We start from the raw sequence: 26,817 nt of genomic DNA on the forward strand, positions 1-26,817 counted from the left end.
CTTGGGAACAAGTAATGTTGAAAATCTAATCATTCATATCCATGAATCATTTAAATTGGATGATGGGATAGAGACGCATGAAGGTGGTTCAAAGAAGATGTCAGTGGAAGCACCATCAATTCAATAGGTTGCCCATTAAACACCATCTTCAAAAGCATTACTTTCTTAGGTGTTGTAGCAATATTTACCTTAACATATGTATGTCAATCCAATACAATGTTATGCAAAATGAAAGTAGTCTTAAATCTTTAGGTACTTCGATACAATTTTCTCATGCGAACTAATTAGGAACTAATAAGCATAGAGCCACCATGAGTGTTGTTGACGAAGGTTATGAAATAATGAACGGTGGATTAAGAGAGTGGTCTGGTGAAAGTATTGATTACGTACTCCTTAATTTAAAATAATGTTAGTAGAGAGGTGGATCATGATGACATCCATAATATTATTCAAAACTACTATAGTAGGACTGTTGAAATGGAGCAAGAAATAGTTGCTAATAACAAGTATATAGCCATATGCTAGATACCCCATAAGTGGGACAAAGAAATAGCCTTTAAAAATATTAATGGTATCAATTTAACAGATCAAGAATTATTGATTCAAGATGAAATGAGTGAAGTGATGTACTTCACCAGATTGTATACTTGCAATTTGCTTTACATGGATGGTCTATTCTAAATAATGTTGAGTTCATAGTTGTTGCATTGAACAAGCATAAATTCATAGTTACTTATGTACAACATGAAAGTCTCGACAACTTTGTTTATGGCATTTGTGTGCAAGTGTAACCAATTGTTTATATGGTGTTTGTAAAATCTCCTATATAAGACATCAACACACATGTACCAACCCTATCCTTGCTGTTGGTCAAAGATAGTGCAATTCACAATTCATTAGCCATTTCATATTGCCTACTATCATATCCCAAGATCTAATTTGGAAGAATTATTTTTTATCTTTTAATTTACACAACTAGAGCCCCCTAATGTTTTATCAATATAAATACCAGTGTAAAAAAAATATTGACAAAAACATTAATATATACATTTCTATTTCTTTTCCAAAAATTATGTACATTACTTGTGATCTATACAATCATAACATATATATCTTGTCTTGAGTACAAAAGAATAATTATTGACAGAAAGAAATAAGCTAACAATAAACCTAAACAATCTTGACCAGCCTTACAGTTCTGATCCTCTATTCTGATATGAAAAACATTTAAATCACATATAATGAGCTAAAGCCCAGCAGATCACCAAAACTTACAGCTGAACTAAAAGCACGGTAAATGAGAAATATGCATGTCAGCGATCAAATCATAGTAGTTGCACTCATATGATCATTACATTAGTGTAGAAATAGAAAAACTTAGATGTAATATCACTAAAGTTTATAAAGCAGTAAAATACTATAATACATAAATAGTAAAGTAGTATAATAAAGAAATTAGTAAACCATTACTAGTATCAAAGAGATAAGATAGTCATCGTATAAATACTATCAATAAATAAATAAATTATAAAAAATGGTAAAATCAAAGCAGTGGTAAAGACTGTCGGAATCATATCAATATAATAAAATCCTATAATGATGTACACATGTTATCTAATTATTCTATATCAGTATCTTAATCACATGCTCAGTATATCACATACTTAGCATGTCGAATGCTCAATATTAGTATAGTGAATCAATAACATTAAAAGTAATAGTGAACCAGTAGTGATATCAGTAACAATTTAGTAATAAAATTGGTGTCTATATCAGTACCAGTAAATTCAGTGATCGTAGCAGTAAAATAATGCAATGATAGTAAATCTATATAGTGGTAGTAAATTTTATTATAAATTTATTAAAGCATTATATAACTTTTATTAATCTCTTATCTCTTCTCAAATTTGTTTAACAAAGAGCTTGTAATGGAAATAAGAGAGAAAATAGAGGAGCGAGAACAAGAAATCTAGGATTTAAAGGTTATGGAGAGATTTTCATCAGTCAATTTTGTTGGGAGATTTGTTCATCTCATTATAAGGAACCATTATCCTATTTTTTATTTCAATAAATTGATATGTTTGAAAAATTTTCCATCAAATTTGTATTTTTGTTACCAAAACATGATGATAATTTTATGTTGGTAACACTTTTAATATGTAACTTTTTATATGTCATAGAGATTGTGATTATGAATATTTTAAATATTTATTTGAGATTTCTTACCGATTTATTTTGAAAAAATAGTAATTTTTATCAATTTAGAAATTTATTTGGAAATATAAAAATAGTACTTTAGTTCAATTAAAACTTCAGAATATTATTTTATACAATCCCTGATAATTTGGTTAATTTCTAAAAATATGAATTTCTTCTCAGTAGAGTTTTCTATTGCTTACATTTAGGATATTTTGACAATTTCTAAATTAAGCTCAATTATGATTTATTTGCTGTAATATATTGAAAATGAATGTAGATATATGATTGAGTAATAGTTGGTCATTATTACTGTTATAAGAGTTGAGTAGGAGGCAAGGAAATTGTCAAAACCAACTTGGATTAACATGCACAAATTTCAAGTTTTTGACATATCATCAAGATTGTATAGGATAGATACACTAGATGAAATAAATTACATGTTCAATTGCAGTCAGACCTTAATTTATCATGCCCCTTGCATGCATGTTATTAATTGCATCACACTATTAAGATGTAGCCTAATAGATTATGTTTCAGAATACTAAACCATGAACAATTATAGAATGACATATTCAAGTGAATTTAATGGTATTCCAGATAAGACAGATTGGGTAATTCATGATCCATTATATTATTTTTTCACCCTCAACCCACCACACTATAGATGACAATCAAATAGGCCCCAAAGTAGAAGTTACAGAAACACAATGGATGAAACTAGAAAACATAAGAGTAGAGTATGTAATTCATGTCGCAGGGGTGGGGCAAAATCGAGCAACATGTCCGACCAAGTTAATCTCTTAACTTTCTATTTCTTATGTTAATATCATATATTTGCATGGCTCTTCAATCTAACAACAATTTTGTAGGTGCCATGGTCAACGACCCTCCTAGGCTACATAGGCAACACATTAGGCGTCAAGTTCCACCCGAGAAACCAATTCATGCCCCACCATCGACCTACTAGGTCACATGACGGTGCATTAGATGTTTTTTTATTGTATTTTGTCATGTATCTTGTACTCTTATTTAGTATAGTGACATGAGTTTCTATTACATCTACAACTAGCTAGGGATTTAATTAAATACATGGTTATAAGCACTAATTAGAATGTGACAAGGAAAAGATGTCCCTCTAAAAACAAATAATAAATAATTTTACTTTCACATGAAAATGAAGAATCCAATGTCATCAATATTAATCAGCCTTTAATTACTAATGTAGATTTCATGTAAAAAAAAATAGTAACAAATCACCCATTTAAAAGGAGACTTACTATTGAAAGCTGCGTATAATTGAGCCAGCAACAAATTGCTCATTAAACGGACAACGTTAACGATTTTTATTTTATTTTATTTATATTTAATTAATTAATTAATTTTCAAACAGTATATATTTAAAAACTTTCACAAAAAACAGAAAAAAAAAAAAAAAATTTAAAGACTTTTGCCTTGGAATATGCAGTTTATAAAATTTTCATTTACTTGGCTGAAATCCTTGCCTTACAAACCGCTGCAGCCCACTCAGGTTTGTTTCAGCTAATTACCTTCCCGTAAACTCGAACATAATAAAAGCTTTATAAAGACCTCATCATAACTCAGCAAATTATCTGCTAGCGAATTATCCAGCGCATATTTGTTCAAATGATACAATGTAATCATCATTCTTGAAAAAAGAACATTCTTAAATAAATCAATAAAAGCTTGTTAATAGAGGAAAGGTAAACGTTTAATGAAAATTCACAGAAAATAGAACCCATTCATTGTTTCTGATTTCTCACTAGCGTGAATTTCACTTTTCATTTACCTGTAAGCGCCATGCATTGAAGAGGAATTTCAATCAAATATAAATATGAAAAAAACATTACATTACGTGCAATCGAAGTTACCAGAGGCTAAATACGCAAAACAGAAAGTGGAAGAAAATCATATCTACGCACATCACATCCTAATTTGTGAAGAGGATGGAAGGTGATCTAAACATACTGTATGTTATCGCAGCCTCCACCACTACAAAAGTTAGCCATTTTAACTGTGCAATACTTCAACTTTTGCTGCGACTAAAGATCAACAAGAATTGATGTCAACCTCAAAGCCAATCATAATAACCGTACTTAATTTGTTGCTAGTTGGAGATCGATAGAGCATTTCTAAAAACAGATCTGCTGAAGGTACAACGGCTTGATGGTTGATGAGTGTCTCATCTTGATGGTTGATCTGAATTAGGGTTTCCAACAGGTTGGATGGTAATAGAGCCGCCGACTACATTCTCCAACGGGGGAGAAGTTCCCCATTTCCCTTGGGATTCCAAAGGCTCAACTACATGGACGCCACCATCAGTTAATCCAAGGGCAAACTGATAGGGGTCGGTGGGATTGGCAGCAACAACGACAGGATAGATGTTTGAGCTGTGTGATAGCAGGAGAATTGAATGGATTATTGTAAGAATGATGAATTATGAAGAAGAAATACAAAGCATAGCAATTACCTTGGTGGAGAATTAAGATATGCTGCAGGGCTTATCCGACACCTCAATCTAAGCGTTGATGTCAAGACATTCACACTTCCATCGGTGAAACTGGCATATATCATTTGGCTGTCACAAGAATAAGTTGCATGTGTTACCAAACCGTCTCGGGGAACCCACTGCAAAGTTATTAGGAATAATATGTTGGTTGTTAGTTTGACTTTCATAAGCCTGCTAGGCAATGTGACTAAATGAATTCAAATAGTTGCCTTAAAAATAAAATTTTCTAATTGGAAAACTGACACATTCATGTATAAAACGCACCTGTTTAAGACACTCCAATTTTCTTGCTTCATATATTGCTATATGGGACTCATGCACAACCAAGAATTGAACCTGATCCTGGTGGAATTGAACCTTCGTCTCTACAACAGGGCCTGAAGTTCGGCCAGGAGGAATCTGCAAAAACTTGCTACCTTGTTTGTCCCACGCATTCATACCCCATACGCAAAGCTGTAATCAAGATTGACAAATTGCCATCACAATGAAGCAGTTCATAGTTCCCATGCATAACATGAAAGAATTACAAAATCATCAAGTAAATAAAAAATGAAATGCACCTAATACTACATGCAATCAGTGACAGAAAAACAATCAGCAGTTCATGAATCAAAATATTTTTGACTTTTATACCTGGGAATCTGCACCTGAAGAGATGAGAATGTTTAGCACGTTGGAAAATGCAAGGCCTGTAATCCTCTTTTGATGCCCTCTAAGTTTGCTTTTAACCTGAAGATTTAATACAAAAAGATTTGACTTTGAAACAACAATTTCCTAGTAGACTAGAACTCAAGATTAAAGTACTTTCTTTGAATTGATGGTCTAACCTCATCAACCCGAACATTATAAATTTGGATTGAGGAATCATCCATTCCTATAGCAATGATATTATTGTCTTGTGGATGAAAAGCAAGGAAGGTGGCTGCTGGCGGTGGAGGCATAAAAGTTGTCATTGTCTGCACTTGATAACATGAATAGCTTCAGTCTTCAGGGCAGGACATTATTGAAAGCAAATATAGACCCGATAATTTACAAAAGCTGCTGTAAGTTACCTTGAAAGACATCATATTGAAAAGGGATATCTTTCCCCCAGATGCAGACAAGACATATGAATCATTTTTTGATAGTGCAAAGCAGTGAATAGCTTCTTCAGTGTTTGCATCACTGGTTTCGTTAGTCATCAATATTCCACTAGTAGGTTGCCAAATCTGTGGCACAGCTGCTGCAGTTGCCTGGAGAAGAACAGCATCGCCATGCATAACAATTACCAAGAACATGCTTAAAACAAACATTTTAGATAGGTAACTATTGCGTGTGTTGGGCGGTGGTTATACCTTTCCAGATACATTTCTGTCTGTTTTAGGCCATTTCCATAGTTTGTGAACAGCATTAGATGCTAAGGCCAATATTGCAAGACCTGTATTGGTGTAAATCAACCTGGCAACCTGAGAAACAAAAAAGGTCAGAACCAAGCCAAAAAAAAAAAGACAAATATGTTGAAGAGGCCATATCAATGGATCATACTCTGGATCACCAGTTAGCATCAAGACACATTGGATGTCAACGTTAAAGATAACTATCATGGAAAAGCTGATGCAGTAACAAGTTTCTAATTGTTGTGAAAAAAATTGATTTACATGCATTCTTATTTTATCTTTGAGTGAATTTATAATTAGGAAAAACCACGTATTTATTTTCAATATATAGTTTGGAATGGTTTAAGTAGTTGTATAGATCTCGGTTAAAGTCAATATTGGAGCTTAGCATAGATAATGATGAGCAACTTTCAATAAACAAATGTACCATGTAGTAACTAGGACATTGCCATGTGCTGCAATGCACATCTACAGTTATATTTTTAATTCAGTTTCATCTACTAGATTAGAGGTCTCTTAGGGAGTCATTAGCAAGTTTAAGACTTGCATAAGAGGTTTGCTGGTTTTCTAATTGGCTATGTGATTTTAATGCACAACTTTTTCTTTAGAAATGATGCTCTTTGCTGTGAATATGAAGTTCATGTTCCCAGAGTGAAGCTTGAAGGAAGCTGGTAGAATCATTCCTCAAAGGTTTACTTTCATATCTTCTTTAATTTATCTCACTGTGACATCATTTCCATTTTCTTTAGCTTTCCAGGAAGGGATGGTCTCATCTTCTTTTGCTTTTATGCTCGGATCGTTATGATGCTAGACTTAAGATTTCCTGCTAGATTATTCCCATGCCAAATATATAAATGTTAGAAGCCAATTGGAATGGTTTTTATTTATTTATTTTTACATATTTTTATCATATGTTATTTTTGTATTATTTATGTTCTAACATCAAGTAAAAATATGTTTCTTTTAATTATGAATTTTTTGTTTTTAATAAAATACTTCTCTAAATACCTCTATTTAGGTAAATTTTATTTTCTTCATTCTCTTTTTATTTTTTATCAAATTATGATTATCTCTAAACACCTCATATTCTGTTTCTTTTTTATTAAATTTTATTTTCTTCACTCTTCTTCCTTGTACCCTGGTGTATTTTCAAACAAGGTGATTTGACCAAGTAATTTCCTATTTCAGTTGGATTGCATCAAGGATCAACTTTAAGCCCATATCCTTTTGCTTTAGTCATGGATGTTCATACTAGACATTTGCAAGAGGATGCACCCTGGTGTATGCTTTTTACTGATGATATTCTTCTTGTTGATAAAACTATAAAAAGAGCTGAAGCTAAATTTGAATTATGGAGAACAACTTTATAATCTAAATGTTTTCGATAGAGCATATCTAAAATCAAATATATGGAGTGTAATTTTAATAGTGACAGATCTAGTGGGGGTATTGTAGCTTTCGGCGATCAAGTCATTAATAAGAGTACACGTTTAAGATATGTTAGGTCTATTGTCGAGAGTGATGGCAAAATAGATGGGATATTATTAGTAGAATTCAACTTGAGTGGTTGAAGTGGAGGAATGCATTGGGCCAATTGTGTGATAGAAAAATACTGCCCAAACTTAAAGGAAAATTCTATAAGATGGTGGTGAGACCTGCAATGCTTTATAGTGTAGAATATTAGCCATTAAAGGAGAAACATAAAATTAAGTGTTGCAAAGATGACGATGCTGAAGTGGATGAGTGGCTTTACTTTTAGAGACAGAATACAAAACGGGCATGTACGCAAAAAGATAAGAGTAGCTCCAGTGACAGATAAGATTAGAGAGAGTCACCTTAGATGGTTTGGTCATATAAAACGTCAGCATTTCCATGACCCGATTAGGAGAGTAGATGTATTATATTTGACCTATGTTACGAAAGGTAGAGGTAGGCCTAAAAAGACTTGGATAGAAAATAGTAGAAATGATATTTTTTTTATTAGATTTAAATGAGAATTTGACTCTTAACAGGACACAATGAAAATAACGGATTCATGTAGCTGATCCCACACAGTGGAAAAAGGCTTGATGTTGTTGTTGTTGTTGATTCTCCTTCCTTGTACCACCCCCATTCTCCCACTTCTTCCTCCATTAAGTGGAAATGGAAACCTGCAACCTTGACCCCCGATCAAATTCTCACAAAATTCTCAAACCTTGCAACAATGACTTCAAGTAGGTGGCCTTATTCACTACCAATGACTTCACGAAGCTAAAACCCTTTCTCTAGGTATTCGACAAAATGTCAAGACAAAATAGCTCAAATAGTTTCATAGAAAGCATCATACATTCTAACTCATCATCCGCATCTAGTTCGTCACCATCAATTGCAACGATTGGCTCGTTTCAATTGGAATTCAATGTGGGATTGTTATGGCATGATAGAGCTCTCCCAACAGTTTTTGAATTGCTTTAAACCTCCTTTCCTTACCAAATGAATAAGGTTTCTAGGAGGCACCGACTCTTAAACAAAAAGTTCATCATCCACGTATTGGATAACTCAAGGTATATGAATTTTCTTCTCTTTCATGACCTCCTTTAAATCTGAGGCAATGAAAAAGTCATTAAGTGAAGATCAGCTCATGTTCCACCTGACATTCACCCACAATGAAAGAAAAATTGTCTCGCCCTCACTTGACTAGATTTCAACCCATTATATGATTGACACCAGAACATGCTAATTTAGGACTACTTAAAGCCACCCTAAGGGAAAGAATTCAATATATCTGTTTTGAAGCCTAAATTAAAACTTTCGTTTGGTAAGAATGCCATGAGCTCTAATATATAATATATACCTGTTTGAGCTAAAAATATTTCAATCTTAGGACCATATCACCCTCGATGTTGTGAATTTGAGAAAGGATGAAAATATTACTACATAACTTACATTTCTTGTGTGTACTACATGGGTTAGAGCCTTCGGCAACCCCTCATCAAATTAGCATCTCATAATCATTAAACAATCTTCTCTCAACCTTTGATTATGGGTGAGCCTTTAGCCTCAGAGAATTAGAGCAAAAGGACTCACACTTACGCGTCGGGTTGAATTCCCTTACCCACAAAACAATGCAAAAGGGAAGGATGATAGGAAAGTCAGATTAGGAACGGTTACCGCCAAAGCTGTTGATCATAGGTATGGCCCTGTGCAAGGTGGCTTTGTATCAGCATCCCTAATAGAATTTAGTGAAGGAATAACCTAACATAATATCTGAACATATAATATCAAGTTACACCTATGAGAAATCATTATCCTACTGGAAAAATTCAAATGCTTTCTAAGGAGAAGACATAAGATCTATGATATTTTAGCATCCTTTACCCATATCAAGTTCAATAATTTGACTAGTAGAACTTGCAACGAACAATCTTGTCACTCGAATAATTATGAATACACCAAACATAATTTATTTTCTATTTATGAGCAAGTTGCAATAAAAACCAAAGTCTTAGGAAGATAGAATACTATAAGCTCTCGTTTAGATACATTCTTGTGTTCGTGCTCCTGTGACTAGTGATCTACTTCCAGGATAGATTAATCCTTTCTGTATGCATTGGCTTGACCTGCCATGTCATTACCCAAAGAAACAAAAAAAGAGGTTCTTAACCTATCAGATCCATGCAACCGGCCGCGAAATTCCGCTCAAATCCCGCTGATATTCCCGTACTGTCACTTCGGCCCCTCGCCGTCAAAACAGCCGCAAATCCCGTAGCCAGCCTCGACTGAAGCTCTTTAGAGGCGCTCTCTCCATTCGCTATCCGGCAAAGACTCTTTGTCTCCCTCTCGACTGCTATCTCCCACTAACTTTCTGTTCAATCGCAAACCGAGCTTCTTCGGACTGCAATCTCCTCTCAACCGCATGAGATCCGCATTCCCCCTAGCCTCACGACTCACTCCATCGTCGGCTCCCATCCTCTCGATACCTGAAGAGAGAGAGAGAGAGAGAGAGAGAGAGAGAGAGAGAAGAGAACATACCTAGCCAGAAGCTCTTCCCTTACCCCCTTCCTATGACAACTTCCTCTTTCAGCGTTACGGATAGCAACTGACGAGGCTCAGTTCGTGTAGGTAACTCACTCCCATCAACGCAGCTTACTTCAGGGCGATCTAGAGGAGAGGTATAGTGATTTTTTTATATATAGTATATATAGATAAAAAAAAAAAGAGGGCCTTAATGATGGGTAAGTATGAATGGAAGTATTGCTTAATTTTATAATTAATGAGGTATGCTTATGTTATAAGTTAATATTTAATTATAACTATAATGTAATTATATAATCACATTATTTAACTATAATTTTAATCTATCCCTTAATGTAGTGTAATTAAATTATAATTAATCAATTAATTATAATTTAATTAAATTAATTTTGATTAATTAATTAGTTTTAATTAATTATTAATATAAGTTAGTTAATTAATCATGAGAATTATTGATAAATAATTAACCTATGAATTAGTAATAATATAATTAAATATTTATTAATTATAATAATTATATATTTAATTGTATTTAATTCAATTAATTAATTATTATAAATTCTCAGATATTAAAAATTAACTAAAATGCTCCCCCATACTCTCCTTCCTCGGTGTTTTGACCGGGCAACACCACCTAAGACGGCTATCTCCTTGGTGAGCCATTGTAGGAGCGGACACCCGGTGCGACACCAACGACCGTAGTAGGTGAGTGACCCTCGGATCCACCGTTCGTCAACCCGGATCAGAACACTCCCGCAGGCCAGATAGAATCTTATCTAAACTCCAAAACTCGGCTTCAAGTTACGTGAGCGAAACCGGCAAAACGCTCCCCAAGCAATCGTCCTTTTGTTGCGCGTGGTGGGATGCTGCTGACCCCCGGCTGGGCGCCCTACAGTGTAGCGCTAGGCTAGCTCACAAAGTTAGCCTTCGAGCGGGGGAAATATCAAAAATTGCCTCTTTCAACAAAAATGCTTTTTAAAACCCCAAGCACGCCTTTCCTTGCGCGTGCCCGTGGAATAAAAACAAATATCATCCGCCTTGGCTGTTCCACAAACACCAACCCATGACCCTTGGTGCGTCGGAGGCGGGTAGGCGGCCTCTTGGTTTTTTCCCCTTAACGGGAGAGACGCCGGGAGGCTGCCGAAATTTGAATTGAAAATCCAAGGACTTGAAAAAAAAAAAGAGTTTGGACTTGGACTTATTTGAACAAAATGAGCTTAAAACTCAAGTGAATTTGAAAAATATAAGAGAACTTGATTGAACTCATTTTGGACTCGGACTTGAACTCAAATCAGAAAACAACAGAGGACTTGTGGGCATGCACATGAACAAAGAACTAGAACTTGAATCAGATTTTGACTTGACTATAACTTGCAAGTGAACATAAAAGACTTGGACAATTATCAAGGACTTAACTTGAGCTTAATGTAAACTTCAAATGAGAGGAGCAAAGACTTGGGTCGATTGTTGAACTTACATAAGACTTGAGCTTGGCCAAACTCAAAAGGATAAGTGAGGATTTATGAGCTTAATTCAATTGATCTAAATGAATCTAAAATTGAATTTGCAAGCATTGGACTCAAATTTGGATGAACTCAACATGATGACAGAAAATTTGAATGAATGTAGGAGACTCATACTGAGTTTAAACTTAGGTGTGAATGAAATTTGGACTCAAACACATACAAAAAAAAAAAAAGAAAGAGAAGAAGAAATTGAGTCTTAAACAAGGAAACTCCTACATCTCTATCACCAATGACGATCCAACTCGAAGAAGATACCTCAAAGGAAAAAAAAAGATCCAATTCAAAAGAACTACAAGGGGGCTTGGATTTAATGTGATATGATGATTCGAACATTCAATCCAATCAATTCCTAAATGGGAATGGACAACACTCATATATAAGCAAATAATGAGGCATCCCTACAATCTACTAGAGGCCAAGATGCTTCTATGACTGATAAATCAGACTGCTAGCGAATATCTCAACCTCCTACAAGCAAGAGATTATTGCTAGACAAAGTTCTAAACATCATTTACTTTGAAGAATCAATCAATAATGAATGAGAAATATGAATCAGTTACAAGTGCACAAGGGATGCAGTAAGTATAAATGCCTACAGGTTCTCATAGAAGACACATCATAGGAGACCCATAACATACCAAATGTCTTCTACAAACAAACAAATACCAAATGACTACAACAAATGCAAGTCTCCATGAGCCACTGTAGAAGATTCGTAGTGCACCCAGTCTAATGTCCACGAGCAAGATACAAAGTGATTATATCAAGTATCAAGCGTTTATGAGTTACAATGATAAGTTTAGTTTTATGTGCAACAAGCTATATACGAGCTTCTACAACTTAAAGCAGGAGATTAGTTAGTGCACTACGATCCACCCGCAGAAAGCAACGAGTAGTGCACGACAGTCTACCTGTACGAAGCAGCGAACAATTCTATTCAGAAGCTGCTACGCCACGCCACCGGATCCGCAACTTCTATGCAAGAGGATAGAAGGCGTCTACAATTATTTCAAAGTACCCCTACACGTGCACTATAAATTGTATACACATATGTACACTAAAGGAGAAAGTACAATTTCAACCCGCATGGGCCCCGACGTGCGTGTTATTGGTACACACGTGACGTCTAAGGATGCTGCGCGGGTTATCAAATTTAAACCCGATTCTCCTAAGCAGATAAAAGGAGTGGACAGGGTTCAATTATAAAATGCCCCCAAACACCCGCATGGGCCCTGGCGAACGTGTTATTAGTATACACGTGGCGTCTAGGGATGCTGCGCGGGTCGATAAGTGAATTCAAGTTCAAACATAATCCTTCTATACGGGTCAATAGAAGTCGACAAGGTTCGAACAATCAAACAAGTATACGGTGATGGTGACCGGTATATTTGTTTTAATACATTCATATTAGGCCTTAAAAGGTCTATAACAATACGAATTCACTAATAAGGGCATAAAACATACGAAATCCGATCATCTATCGATAATTCAATAGAGTAGACAAGATTCAATCAATAAAAGAGAAATGACCCCGAACACCCCAATGATGGCCGTATTGAATGCAGATCTCAACTGGAGGGGTTCCCAAATACTTTCAATTGTCTCCCAAAAGTCTATTTCAAATACTCCAAAGCTGATCCTGCGCGGGTTATCAAATTTTAAACCCGATTCTCCTAAGAAGATAAAAGGAGTGGACAGGGTTCAATTATAAAATGCCCCCAAACACCCGCATGGGCCCCGGCGAACGTGTTATTGGTATACACGTGACGTCTAGGGATGTTGCGCGGGTCGATAAGTGAATTCAAGTTTGAACCTAATCCTTCTATACGGGTCAATAGAAGTCGACAGGGTTTGAACAATCAAACAAGTATACAGTGATGGTGACCGGTATATTTGTTTTAATACATTCATATTAGGCCTTAAAAGGTCTATAACTATACGAATTCACTAATAAGGGCATAAAACATACGAAATCCGATCCTCTATCGATAATTCGATAGAGTAGACAAGATTCAATCAATAAAAGATAAATGACCCCGAACACTCCAATGATGGCCGTATTGAATGCAGATCTCAACTAGAGGGGTTCCCAAATACTTTCAATTGTCTCCCAAAAGTCTATTTCAAATACTCCAAAGCTCCACCCAAAATACTCATAAAAATCAAAAAATCCAAAACTCCGCAAAAATCTCAAAAATCCCAAAAATATTTAAAATTGAAATAAACTATCAAGCACTTAAAGCAAAGCCCATCCACCCTTCGCAAAAGTCTATCAGGGTGGACAAATTCAAATAAACTCTAGCTCACAAAGAGCCAAATGCCTAGTCGAAAATATCACTAGGATCCATTCTCAAACAATCTCTTGCCAATAAGGACGTGGTACATGTCCTCTAATCTGCAATTTCACTGCCAAATGGCACTGCAGGTAAACGATTATGACCCGGGGCCCTCTGAACCGAGTGGTTTTGCCGCCAAATGACACCATAGATAGCCGTTATAGCCAGATCCAATACGCTCCTTAATGGCGTTAAATCCTTTAGATATGAATCAATAGGATATGATCGATAGGGCACAAAGCCCTCTGTTAGCTAAGGTGGATTCAAATTTGTCCCCTTAGACAAACATTCAACCCCAGTCTACAAGGTCCCCTTGGATGAATCAACCCATGGCTGCCGATAAGGATCCTTCTGTCAGGTTGGGTCGACTACCTCCTCTGACTAAGTAGACCAGGGACCATGATGGCCCGGGACGACGGAACCATGGGATCTTGATCGGGCCCATCATCAATTCCCCCACCATCCGCTTTAAGTGAAAGATGGTGAAATTTCTATTTTAAATATTAAATCTTTCCAAATATCCAAACACTTCAAATCTAGACCTATTGCTGCTATTATATGCCAGATAACACGTATCCTATACGTATCTGATTGACGACTAGCCTTAATCGAAAGTTCTCTCTCGTTATTGGGAGGGGTAATTAACTATAGGGGCATGCGCCTATAGGAAACCAGAACTCAGATCATAAAGTCCTCGCAAAATGAGGGCGAAATCTCTGGGTAGTGTCTTATCTACAAACCCATCTGTCTTCCAAAATTTACCCCGGAACTTATCAGTTAAAATTCCCTCGCCGAATAAAAAAAGAAAAGCGGGCGGAGGCCGGGGCCGAATTTTCGGAGCCCATACATGCCTTGCTCATTCAATAGCTTATCCATCCCTCACCCTTGAGATGAACATGCTGTGACTAAAAAAAAGGGAATATATAATGCTAAGGAAACATAAGTTAGCCACCACCAAAATTGGAATATATTTGAGTAGATATAATATTCACAGCCGTTTTGAATACATACTTCTTCCCCACAGAAAATAAAAAGTTATCCCAAAGAATCTCATCACCTCTTACTTAACTTATCAAGGGGGCTTTACACTTTTAGTTGATACCTCCAAAGTTAGTAAGACCAAGCAGAGGAGGCACCTCTTGTATAGTTGCTTTATCCTATAAGCCAACCTCACTGTATGCAGTAGGGCCTCTTCATAGTGTCAATTCAATAATCTAATTTAGGGGTGCAAATGAGTCGAGTCGAGCTCGAGTTAGGGGATGTTCGAGCTAGACTCGACTGTCAAATATCGAGCTCAAGCTCAAGCTCGAACTCGAGTCCAGCTCAAAAGTCAAGCTCGAGCTCCACTCGACAGGCGAAAACGAGCTTGTCGAGCAACAGTTCCATGTCCACAAGCAATGCTGCATGGCTTGCGTCCGCCGCATCCGTTGTTCGCCGCAGTTCTGACGCATTCTATTGTCGCACGAAGTTCTGTGTCTGCAAGCAGTGCCGCATGGCCTGCGCTCGCCACATCTGCCATTTGCATGAAGTTCCGTGTCCACCAACAATATCGCATGGCCTGCATCCGTCACTCTGTTGTTCGCACATCATTCACACCAATCACCGCATCCGCCGTTCTTCCTTCCGCCTCTGACATTCTGCCTTTCACCCCTAGTTTCACATTTCGCGAGTCGCTCGATTACGACTAGAGCGTCTTGCCATTTGAACTTGAGCTCGGTAAGCCCAACGAGCTTGAAATCATGTTTGAATTCAACTCGCGAGCTCGATAAGCTTGAACCGTCGAGCCTATTATCGAGTCGAGTCGGCTTATGAGTCAGTCAGCTTGACTCAGTTACACCACTAATCTAATTCTTAGCATTTTGTTGCTTTCATTTAAAAAAAAAAAAAAAGAGAAGAGCTTTGGTCTAAGTGCATTTTTGAAAGATAATGAACTAGAATAAGTTTTCTAGTGCCTTTCATTCTTTCTCCTTTCCAATAGAAGGGGATCACATAACTATTTTTATTAGCTTACTTCTACCAACTTCTATATATCCTCCATTCATTTAAGTCCCCATATTCAGTGCAAGGAAATGAATATATGAGAAAAGAAAAAAGAAGTGATATTTACCCATTCCTTACCATTTTTACACGTGGAATAAATGAAAAATGGAAAAAAATGCTATCGGGGATTCCATGGAATAAATAAGTTAAAATCTTCTCTATTTTAGCTAGTTTTATTCTTTTTTCGTGGCCTTCTAGAGTCAAAAAATAGTCTACTGTACGTCGAATACTCTTGATAGCTACATGGAGGAAGTTGAGATGAGTCTAGAGCTGTAGATGACATTTTATTATGTGTTCATTAGAGCTTGTTAGAAGCTGGTGGGAGGAGAAGGTAGTAGTGAGGTTCCTATTACTACTCTCACATCAGTATCGACAATGAAGTTGACCTCACAAATAGTGGGGAAGTGAAAGGGAATGTTCATGTGGTCAGAGTCATTGGAGGTGTAATGATTTTGTCTAAGATACTAGAGTAAGTTGGAGGCACTGAGGTGAGCACATAAAGAGGAAGATTGATGGACCAACAGATTTGATTGGAAGGGAATTAAAAAGTTTCCGAATTAAAATGGAGTTGTTTAGGAAGGTTCTTAATTAGATTTAATTTGAATTCAAAATCTAGAAGAAATTATACAGGGAATGGGAGGACTCCAGGGGAAATTGTTTAAGAAAGTTTAAATTATAATTGTGAGGGAATTATTTAGGGCAAGATATCTGATTTGAATTCAAATATGAGAGGGAATTATTTAGAAAAAAGGAGTTAATTTGGGCGGGAATTAGGGGAGCCTATTTAAGACTAACAATAGAGCGATTACAGGATTATGATGTTATTCCCTGAATTTAGATTGTTCTTAGGGAGTGTTGGGCTTTAACTGGTGGTTAGGGATTTGGGAGAGCTGAATCTTCCTCTCCAATAAAAGATCAATTATATCTTGTTGTTTGCTTCCGTATATTATCAATCAAAAAGAGTTTTCTCTTATTATTGCTCTTAATTCCTCTTGAAGATAGTGTTTGGGATTGTTGCAATATAATTTCAGCTAAGAGAGATAGAATTTTTACAAGCACTTCCTATCAAATTGATATCAAAGCCATGTCCTAGGTTGAAATATAAGTCTTCATCGCCGATTTTTGTTGCGTTTGTTCTCTCCATCTTGCAAATTTTCGCTATTGGAAAAGTAGATTAATTGTTTTTAGCTATTTCTTTTGCTACTTGGAGCCTAGATACGGGTACCTATGGCGAAAAAAAAAGGTAGAAGTGCTGGAAGGGAAGATCAGACAATTGAAATATGATTTTGTAGAAAAGATTTCCGATTTTAAAAAGCAATTGTCAGCAATCCATGTGAAGATCGACGAGAAGTTTTCCATCATGAAAGAGATGATGAGGAAGATGCTCAAGTTCCAAACTAAAATGACATCGTCGAAGGCGGGGGGAGCTGCTGGCAACCAAGTGAGTGGAGGAAACCCTAATCCGAAAAGGAGAGAGGAAGATCAAGTGGTGGAGATGTTGGGGGAAGAAGAGAAGATGCCACCTTTGGAGCAATTTCTAAGGAGGGGAAAGGGTGAAAGAGTGGGATTTTTTATGAAATTGCAGAGTTTTGAAGGAGAAAAAGATTGGAAGAAGATAAAAACATAAGTTATGATTCAGCCACCCCTACAACAGTATCGAGACGTGTTCCAAATAGTTCAGGAATTTTCTCCTCCGCAGGAACGCAAGCATGCTATCATCTTGAAAGGAGTCTCGCCTATCAATGCTCCTCTGTATCATCATCCCTAAATCTGGAATGAAGAGATTAAGAGATTAATCAAGGAGATGCTGGAGGAAGGTATCATTCGACCCAGTGACAGTCCATTTTCAGTCCAGTGCTTCGATAGCAGTTTCCTTGATTCACCTTGAGTACAAGGTGGTACTTTGGGAGGGGAGTATTGATGGACGGTCCGATTTGATTGGGAGGGAATTAGAAAATTTTCTAATAAAGAGAGAACTATTTACGAAGGTTCTTAATAAAAGAAAATTTGTTTAGGAAAATTTTAATTACAATTGGAAGGGAATTATTTAGGACAATAGATCTAATTTGAATTCAAAATCTAAGAGGAAATTATTTAGGGAAAGGAATGAGGAATCAAAGGGGAATTATTTATGAAAGTTTTGATTATAATTGGGAGGGAATCATTTAAGGCAAGTGATCTGATTTGAATTCAAATATGAGAAAAATTTATTTAGGAAAAGGGGGGTGATTAGGGAGGGAATTAGGGGAGCCTATTTAAGGCTATCAATAGGGTGATTTCAAGATTATGATGTTATTTGCTGAATTTAGATTGTGCTTAGGGAGTTTTAGGCTCTAACTGGCGGCTAAGGATTTGGGAGAGCTGGATCTCCCTCTACATGAGAAGATTCATTGTATCTTGTTGTTTTTTCCGTATATCATCAATTAAAAAGAGTTTTTTCTTATTATTTCTCTTAATTCCTCTTGGAGATTGTGTTTCGGATTGCTATAATTTAATTTCAGCCAAAGAGAAATAAGATTTTTACAAGCACTTCCTATCAAAGACATGGAGCTGAGGAGAAAAATCTACTTTGACAAAACTAAAAACACCAAAATTTTGCTTAATAAATGAATGTAATGATGAAAAATAAAAGGTATTTAACAAAACACATTTTATCTGGTACTTGATATAATTTTGAAAAAAAGATCCCAAATAAACCTTTAATCATTATTGAGAAGAAAGATGTGGTTTGTATTATTGTTTGAATGAGAAGCTTATAAAGAGGCATAATGAAAAATACAAAAAAGAAATATATGTTAATTCTATAATATTAAGCATGAGTAATAATCTCACTTATTTTAAAATAATTACATAAGCAAAAAATTGTGGAAGGCATGTCCTAGAGGCTTGATAATAATGATATATGTCATTTATTCTAAAAGAAAAACATGTTCGTCGACATCTTGTATGAAATCACAATCACATTCTATGTGTTTAAATTGTTCATGAAAAATAGCATACAATATAAATGGTGGCATGGTTGTCATAGCAACTTATCGTAGGTTGATTAATAGAAAACCAAATTCTCTAAAGAATTTGTATGCACGTCATTTAATATGCCAAGTGAGTCATAGCATTGTATTTAGCTTTTGCATGAGATTGAGGCACAATATTTTGTTTCTTAATTTTTCAAGTGAATTAGTTACCTTTGACAAAAATACAACATTCTCAAGTAGACTTCTCATCTTTAATAGAGCCAACAAAATCAACATTAGAGAATGTTTCAGTATTCAAGTGCTCAATCTTGGAATAATACTTTTTTCCAAGAGACTTTTATATGTTCTTGAGAATTTACAAAACAACTTTCCAATACTTTTGCTTTTTATTTTGCATGTATTGGCTGACAATCTCAACATCGAATTAAATGTTAGTCCTAATAAAAGTCAAATAATAAATCAACTTGCTAACTAATCTTCAATACTAAGATTGGTCATCCATAGTTATCAAACATAATTTGAATCTCATTAAGGGTATCAATCAGTGTACCCAATATAACTAGTTTAATAAAAGAAATCTGCGGCATGTTTTCTTTGAGATGATACCAATTAAACTTAATTTAACTCCAAGAGAATATTTTGGTCCTTCTAAATATTTCGGGATAAAAAAAATTTATAGGTAGTGCTCTAACTTTAGAGATGCTGGTATGATAATTTCTAATGAATAAAAACTCATCAATATACACAATTATGATAGAGCCTGAGGTAGCATGTTTGATGAAGATGGAGTAACTTTGTTGCTACTATGATGACCAATTTCAACAAGAAACCTTATAAAAATTGTTAGGCGCATAGACTCTATTTTAAGGCCATAAGCTTTATATAACTATTCTCTTGAACATTATTACAAAAGAAGACATTACTGACATCCATTTATTATGACAACTGAGATGAGAATTTGAATGGAATTAAGCCTAAAAGCTGGGGAAAACATATCAAGATCATTTATCATGTAGAACAGAGTGAATCTTTGGGCAACCAACCAAGTTTTATATTAATCGATGGAACCATTCGGACGAAATTTGCCTCTGAACATCCAACAATAAACAATTAGTTTGCCTCCAAAAAAGGGAGAGGGGACCAAATATCATGTATAGTGAACAAGTAAAGAAACCGTCCATAGACTCTTTATAGAGAATATTTTGCAATGCTTTTAGATATGTCATAGGGATTGGTATAAAAGATAAAAGATAAACTAACTTTATGAAAATAGGGATAGATGATCAGATGTTATATGAGAGTATCAAGATGAATAATACATGATTAAATTTTCTTAGGCTAATTAGTCAATAGAGATAAGTGAGTTTATCATCAAGTGGATGCTCATTTGAATCTAATAATATGGATGAAAGTTTTGATAAGATCAAGGTAGTTGTGAGGGTAAACATATGATGGTGTAGACGTAATGAAGAGGAGGTTCTAGAGGTAGAGGAACATGAGGCATAGATGGCTTGAATGAAGAGGTTGAGGAAAGGGTGTGATCTCATGAAAAGTAGCATTGATCCAAGTATATATAAATATCATGTAAATGGTCTAAATGTTCATATGAAACATTAAAGTTAGAGCAACATCAAGCAAACATAAATTTTCGCTCTCAACCACAATTTTTGTAAAGATGTGTAGGGGCAATAAGTTAGATGCATAATAACATTATAGAACATAATTTAAAATTGAGATTCCATAAATTTCAAAGCATTATTAGTGCATAAAAAATTGATTAATTTAGAGAATTAGACTTTGTCTAGATGAAGTGTTTGAAATACACGTAGGACATCCGATCAAAGTTGACCCAAATAACCCTAAAATAATCATCAATATATGTGACAAAACATTACAAGCCTAAGATTGTAATAATCAGACTAGGGCCACAAATGACTGAGTGGAGTGGAAAAGATCAAAAGGCCAATGCCAATAACAAGTAAAAGAAGGAAACAAAACACAATGATACCCATTGAATTTAGCAAGCATGATATTCAAATTTGAAGAGAAGCAGGGAAAAAATAATAATTTTGAAGTCTATCAAGAGTAGGATGACCCAACTAACAGTGCCAATGATATGTGGTAGTCATAGAATAGAGGCAAAAAGAATAGAAGTAGATGCAGCTAGCTTCAATACCTCCATTAATCATTTTTCTCAACTTAAGATCAAAGAAAACACAATGAGAGGGATAAAAGTTTACTAACCAATTATGAGTCTTCGTAACCATGGAATATACAATAAATTGATAGGAAAGTATGTACATACAGAACCAAAGCTTTGAAAACAATATAAAGATTTTGAAGGATATGCAATGCCCTTTTCAAAACTGAGAGAATGTGAAACCATCAACAATAATTATAGGTGGCAGAGAGAACATGTAAAATTTGAAAATAAGTGGTGATTACTTGACACCATAATCTAAAACCTTGGGCGTCCTAGTAGAGACAGCTGCAATAGATCCAAGAATAAGACGTAGAGATTGGTTTTTAAACCAATAGATTATAGTCTTGTTGAGAAATAACAATAGATCTAGAAGAGAACGTAGCCAAACACCTCCAAAATATGTTCAGTAGGATGATTAGTGGGCTACAACAAGGGCAAGGAGAAAATATATTATGGACATGGTGATGACCGCCATTAGTCTTGCCACTAGGTCCCTGATTGTCCCACCACTTCTAGAGAATTGCCAAAGCTGATTAATCAAAAACCTAAGATTGAGAGATAGAGAGCTTAGTAATGCAAAGAATCGAGAGAAATTGGTCACAATATTAGGCATTGTGGAGATGGCTATTAACTGAGATCGTACATCTTGAAGAGAGGAGTGCGTACCAGAGAAAATTTTGGCAAATTATTAGTTTTGATTCTTCTAAATAGTCAAGTTAATCATGATGGGGAAGTATTCAAATAACTTATACCATTTTTCTTGCAAAGTGTAATAGTATTCCAAGATTTGCTTATCAATTTATTAAAGGGAGAATATCTCAAAGAGAAATTGTAAACAAAAGAAATATTACTCTCCTTAAATTAGGTGGAAAGAAAAAAAAATCTCACAATAATTGAATCTTCAAACATGATAGTTGATGCAATTGAAGGCTCAAGTCAAAACCATTAAGTACCAAATAAGGATGGCATAATCAGACAGTTGTCATTTAGAAAACTTGACAATGTATTTTTCACTATTATATTGAGGAAAAGCATCAAGATGATAGAGTTTGTGTGAGAACTAACGAGTCCTCAACCACAGGACAGTTAGTACAATTGAATTTCATAGTGATCCTGTTGGGATTTATTTGAGTAAGATGAGAGAAAAAAGTCATGACACTAAGAGAAGAAAGAATCTAAGAACTCCAATAATGGACATGAGTGAAAGCTGCAAAAACTAGGTCTAACAATGAAGGAGAACCCATGGAATGAGGTCGAGCATTGAGATTGGGCATAATTGTTATTAGGGCACTAGTGAGGTAAGGATGTTGCAGCAAGCAAGCGTAGGAGAGTAAGACATACATGCGAGGAGAGTGGGCAAGTGGGAGTGCGCACGGCTAACAAGTACATGCAAGCACATGCGATCAAGCGCAACCAATCGTATTCGAAGGAGCGCAACATGTGGTTGAATGAAATAAGCAGGTAGAGTGTGACAATAGCCTAATAGGCAACATAATTGGAACAACATTATAAGGAATGATGAGAGTGAGAGAACCAAGGAATGGGGGGCTGATGACTATGGCTTAACCATTTTGGATGTTATATTGAGAATAAATATTTGGTGCTTATTATTGACTATATATAAGAGGCTATAAATAGACATATAAGAAGAATAACAAAATGACAAGAACATATAATTTTGTGGGGATATAAAAATGTATCTACTTAATATGATATTCTTCAAATACGATAAAAAATATACAAATAAGCACAATACTCATGTTGCAGGATCAAGACATAAAAGGTGAGTAGTGTAAGAGCTCAAAAGGGAATTTTACAATAGGTTTAAGTGATTAAAGGGAATGTAAGTGCAGATGAAATGTAAATCAATAAAATATCTAAAAAAAATCCCAAATGTTTGAAGTTCTCACTAAATAAAGCAAGAGAAAGAAAGCCAAATAGAGCAGGAAAACAGGCAAGTGAGAAAGACAGGGCAAATAACAATGAGCAAGAGCAAGCAATGATGGAGAGAGAGGTTTAGTGTTGCCTTTCCTTCTTATCTTTATCCTTCAGCATCCCTACTTAAAAGTCAATATTGAATATGAAGACGGTATTACTTCTTCTTGATGATTGTTCTCTGTTGGGTAAGTCTTTGCCAGAGAATTCACAAATAAGTTAATCCAATTACGTCCTCCAACTTACCTACTTAACTACTTTTCCTTGATGCTAGTTGGCTCCAGCGTTGGATGGCTCTTAAAAAAAGGGACTCTATAAGCAATAGAGAGACTACATTAAGGGGGGTGGTTGCTAAGTAGATAAATGATTTAACCTAAATAAATTGATCAATGTTATTCAACTTATAAATTCAATTGAAGATATTTTACTTCTGAATAAATGATACATGATGATAGAAGGTATAAATATTACGTTTTATAGTTGAGAAATCCCTATTTTTTTCTAAAGTTAGTCTTTTTTGAGTTAATCTAACTATGAGAAAATGAACATGAAATGATAAAATTATGAAATTCAAGATAGATCTATGACTAATGATTTTTATTAATGTCATATTTTAAGGAATATTAATGATGAAGCAAATGATTGATAATTTAGATTCTTGAAAAGTAAAATAAATGATTTTGATATATTTCATGCAAGCTAATATGTTTGATTTAAATAGTTCAAATCAAGGGTTTCCTTTTGAACAAAAATGGTACTTGATCGAATGAGCTAAAAGAGCAATCTTGGATTCAAATATTTTAACTTGAGATAGGGGATGCTTACTCACTGAGCAATAAAGATATTCTCTTCCTCATTAGGGTTGTTCTATTGACATTTGTGTAGGATATATATATATATCATTTATATGTATTACTTCATATGCAGTTTATTACTTCTAATCGTGATCATTATTATGACTGTGTGGAAATCAGTTAATCATATTTATAATTGTGCATGAATTACGTTGATTTCATTATTACTTATATTGTCATATAGCCTTAGAACTCATATCCTTGATATCATTGTGATATAATTAAATCCATTTGTTTCGAGTTATGTTGATAGATAAAATACATGAATATAGGCAATGTACCTTTTGTTGTTGCCCAATACTCATAACATATCATGCATATATAATTATGCTGGTTAGATATGGATGTGATTGTTGGTAGTACTATTTTGACTAATATACTAGTGACTATTTGGCCGACATGCCAATATTCAGAGTGACAACTATTTGAATGGGGTTGAATGGACTCTACTGAGTTGACTATGATCTTTCTCTATATTCAAGATACCATTAAAGTTAGATAAATGCTATATTTGATAAAAAATCTCTTTAACAATTTCTTTAAATTCTATCATTTTGCATATGCTACTTATGGCCTCTATTGCATGATAATTACTTTTTAATGCTTGTTTTTTTTAATAATTTTTACTAAATAAAATTATTCTAGTTGATGCAATAATTACAATAGTTGCAGTATATCCTATCCTCTACCGTGTTATTGATCATAAAATATGCCAACTCTTTGTTGTTTAGGGCATAGTGGGTAGATTTTTCCCACTGTGTTTTTATCTTTGCAAACTCATGCACATTAATTTTATGATTTTGATGTTATTAGATAGGCACCTTAAAGAATCAAATAATAGTATCATCATGCTTGCATCATAGGAAGGAGATTAATATTTTCATTTGATGAAATATGTTTCGTTTATATTTTGGTGTAAAAACAAATTTTATTGGATTTAAATTCTTTGATTGTTCATGTTGGAGGAAAGGTTATTATATTTTTTTATTAAATCAATCAAGACAACTGGTATGTCGTTATACTCATCTACCAATTGTACATATTGATATGTTTATAAATCATCTCAAACACCTTTTAAATGAATTACATGAATTATGTGAAACAATTAGAATGTTTTTTCCCCTGGTTTGATACATGAATGTAACTTCTCTATATGTTGAATGCGCATAACTCGATAGACTAACTAGACAGAGTGATGCCATTGTCTAATGTAGCATTACTTCAAAAATTGGTTCCTGGTTTAATAAATAAAATAATCCTATCCAAATAACTAACACATATTTGCATTTCCTTAATTAAATGACATGCTATGACATTAAACAAACAGAATGTTAAGAACATGGCTTGGAATTCATATTTGGCTGATGAAAAATGCCATCAAAGTTGTATGGGTATCAGGTAGCGAAGCCACCTATGTTGAATTCATGCATAAGACCATCTTTATCTTTTCTAATCCTTATTGAGCAAATAATGTAGATCAGTTTCCACAGCAGCAGCATATATTATCTATATTAAGTCCACAAAACAGCGAGCTGCTTAAACATTAACCAGAAAAAAGATTTATGATCAAACTCTCAGGACTTTGAAATATCAAATAAGTTTATCTTACATGCTTCCAAAGTTAATGGAGAATTCACAAAAAAAAAAACATCTCCGCATTACTAAAACTATGAGCAAACCAAGGTTTAAAATTGCGCAATTGGGCATTGAGGCATTTTTTCATTAGTTAGGCGAGGCATAAGCTTCAAGGCGTTCTAAAGCGTAAGCCTCAAAATCCAAAAATTGCGTCCAGTAAAAATAAATGTTAAAAGTCATTTTTATATAATACTCAAATAATATGTTAAAGAATGACATATTAACTTTCTATTGAATTATGAAATAACAAATTGACATACATATGAAGTAAAAAATTGTATAAGATGTAAAATGACAAGTGATAAATTGCATAAAATAGAATTAAAATCAAAAAATTACAAGAACAAAATAACATGAAATATAGGAATCATGTAAAAGTATCCTATAACATTAAGTTCAGCTCCAAATTCCTTCTTTCTTAGTTCCCTACTCATCCACAATCAATTCCTAAAAAAAAGCTTACATAATTGACAACAACTCAGAAATCATCTGAACTGTAATCAATGAGGTGGTCTATTTGAGTCTTATCATAACAAATTGATCTCTCCCCTGCCTCATCTTGTGGAATTCAATGCCTCTCAATCTGTTTCTTCTTCATTTATTTAAATCATCATTTTTTTTTCATAAAAATTTTGTCATCAATATAAAGATGAGAATAATACTCCAAAATTTTTATAAGAGGAAGTGGTGGTGGTGTGCGGCTTTTAAGTGGTTCTCGATGGTGGTTATGATGGTGGTGGTTACGACCAAGGTGGTGGGCTAGATGTCGAGGCTGTTGAGAGGAAGTTGTTGCGGCTTGGGGGTGCATGAAGGCGTGATTTATTAGAGGCATTAGTTTATGATTGGTAAGTTTTAATTAAAAAATATATAAATCGGTTGAGGTGTACGCCTCACGCTAGTAAGGCGAGGCGCGCCTCAAGGCGGGCCTCAACCAAGCTAAGGCGTAAGCATCATAAAAAAATCTTGAGTCGTAAGCCTCGAAACTTTTTTCACTGGAATTGCGCTGAGGTGGGCCTCAAAGCGAGCCTCATATTACGCAATTTTAAACATTTCTAAAACAGTCAATGGAGTATTAATTTCGTATTGAGTAGCAACTTTTAGCTAACCAAGTTTTACGCTTAAAATAATTTCAATAAAATTGCCATCCACCATTTCTAGATGAACTATAGTTGAAAGATTGGAAATGTCTTATATTGT

The 26,817-nt window shown here is 34.8% G+C and overlaps 1 protein-coding gene across 2 annotated transcripts in view; it reads right to left on the reverse strand.

Moving 5' to 3' along the window:
- Window positions 1-3,980: 3,980 nt before the first annotated feature.
- LOC110103852 (protein TPR3-like) overlaps window positions 3,981-26,817 on the reverse strand; it is a 28,593-nt gene continuing 5,756 nt past the window's right edge. For both annotated transcript variants that reach the window (XM_020832712.2, XM_020832711.2), the window contains exons 19-25: window positions 6,061-6,171; window positions 5,779-5,958; window positions 5,554-5,682; window positions 5,360-5,455; window positions 4,991-5,179; window positions 4,688-4,845; window positions 3,981-4,607 (exon numbers count right to left, since the gene is read on the reverse strand). In XM_020832712.2, the coding sequence (XP_020688371.1) occupies window positions 4,400-4,607; window positions 4,688-4,845; window positions 4,991-5,179; window positions 5,360-5,455; window positions 5,554-5,682; window positions 5,779-5,958; window positions 6,061-6,171 (1,071 nt within the window). In that variant the 3' untranslated portion in view covers window positions 3,981-4,399. The remainder of the gene's footprint in view (window positions 4,608-4,687; window positions 4,846-4,990; window positions 5,180-5,359; window positions 5,456-5,553; window positions 5,683-5,778; window positions 5,959-6,060; window positions 6,172-26,817) is intronic.

Source organism: Dendrobium catenatum, unplaced genomic scaffold, assembly GCF_001605985.2.
Source record: "Dendrobium catenatum unplaced genomic scaffold, ASM160598v2 fragScaff_scaffold_1025, whole genome shotgun sequence".
Classification (NCBI taxonomy): domain Eukaryota; kingdom Viridiplantae; phylum Streptophyta; class Magnoliopsida; order Asparagales; family Orchidaceae; genus Dendrobium; species Dendrobium catenatum.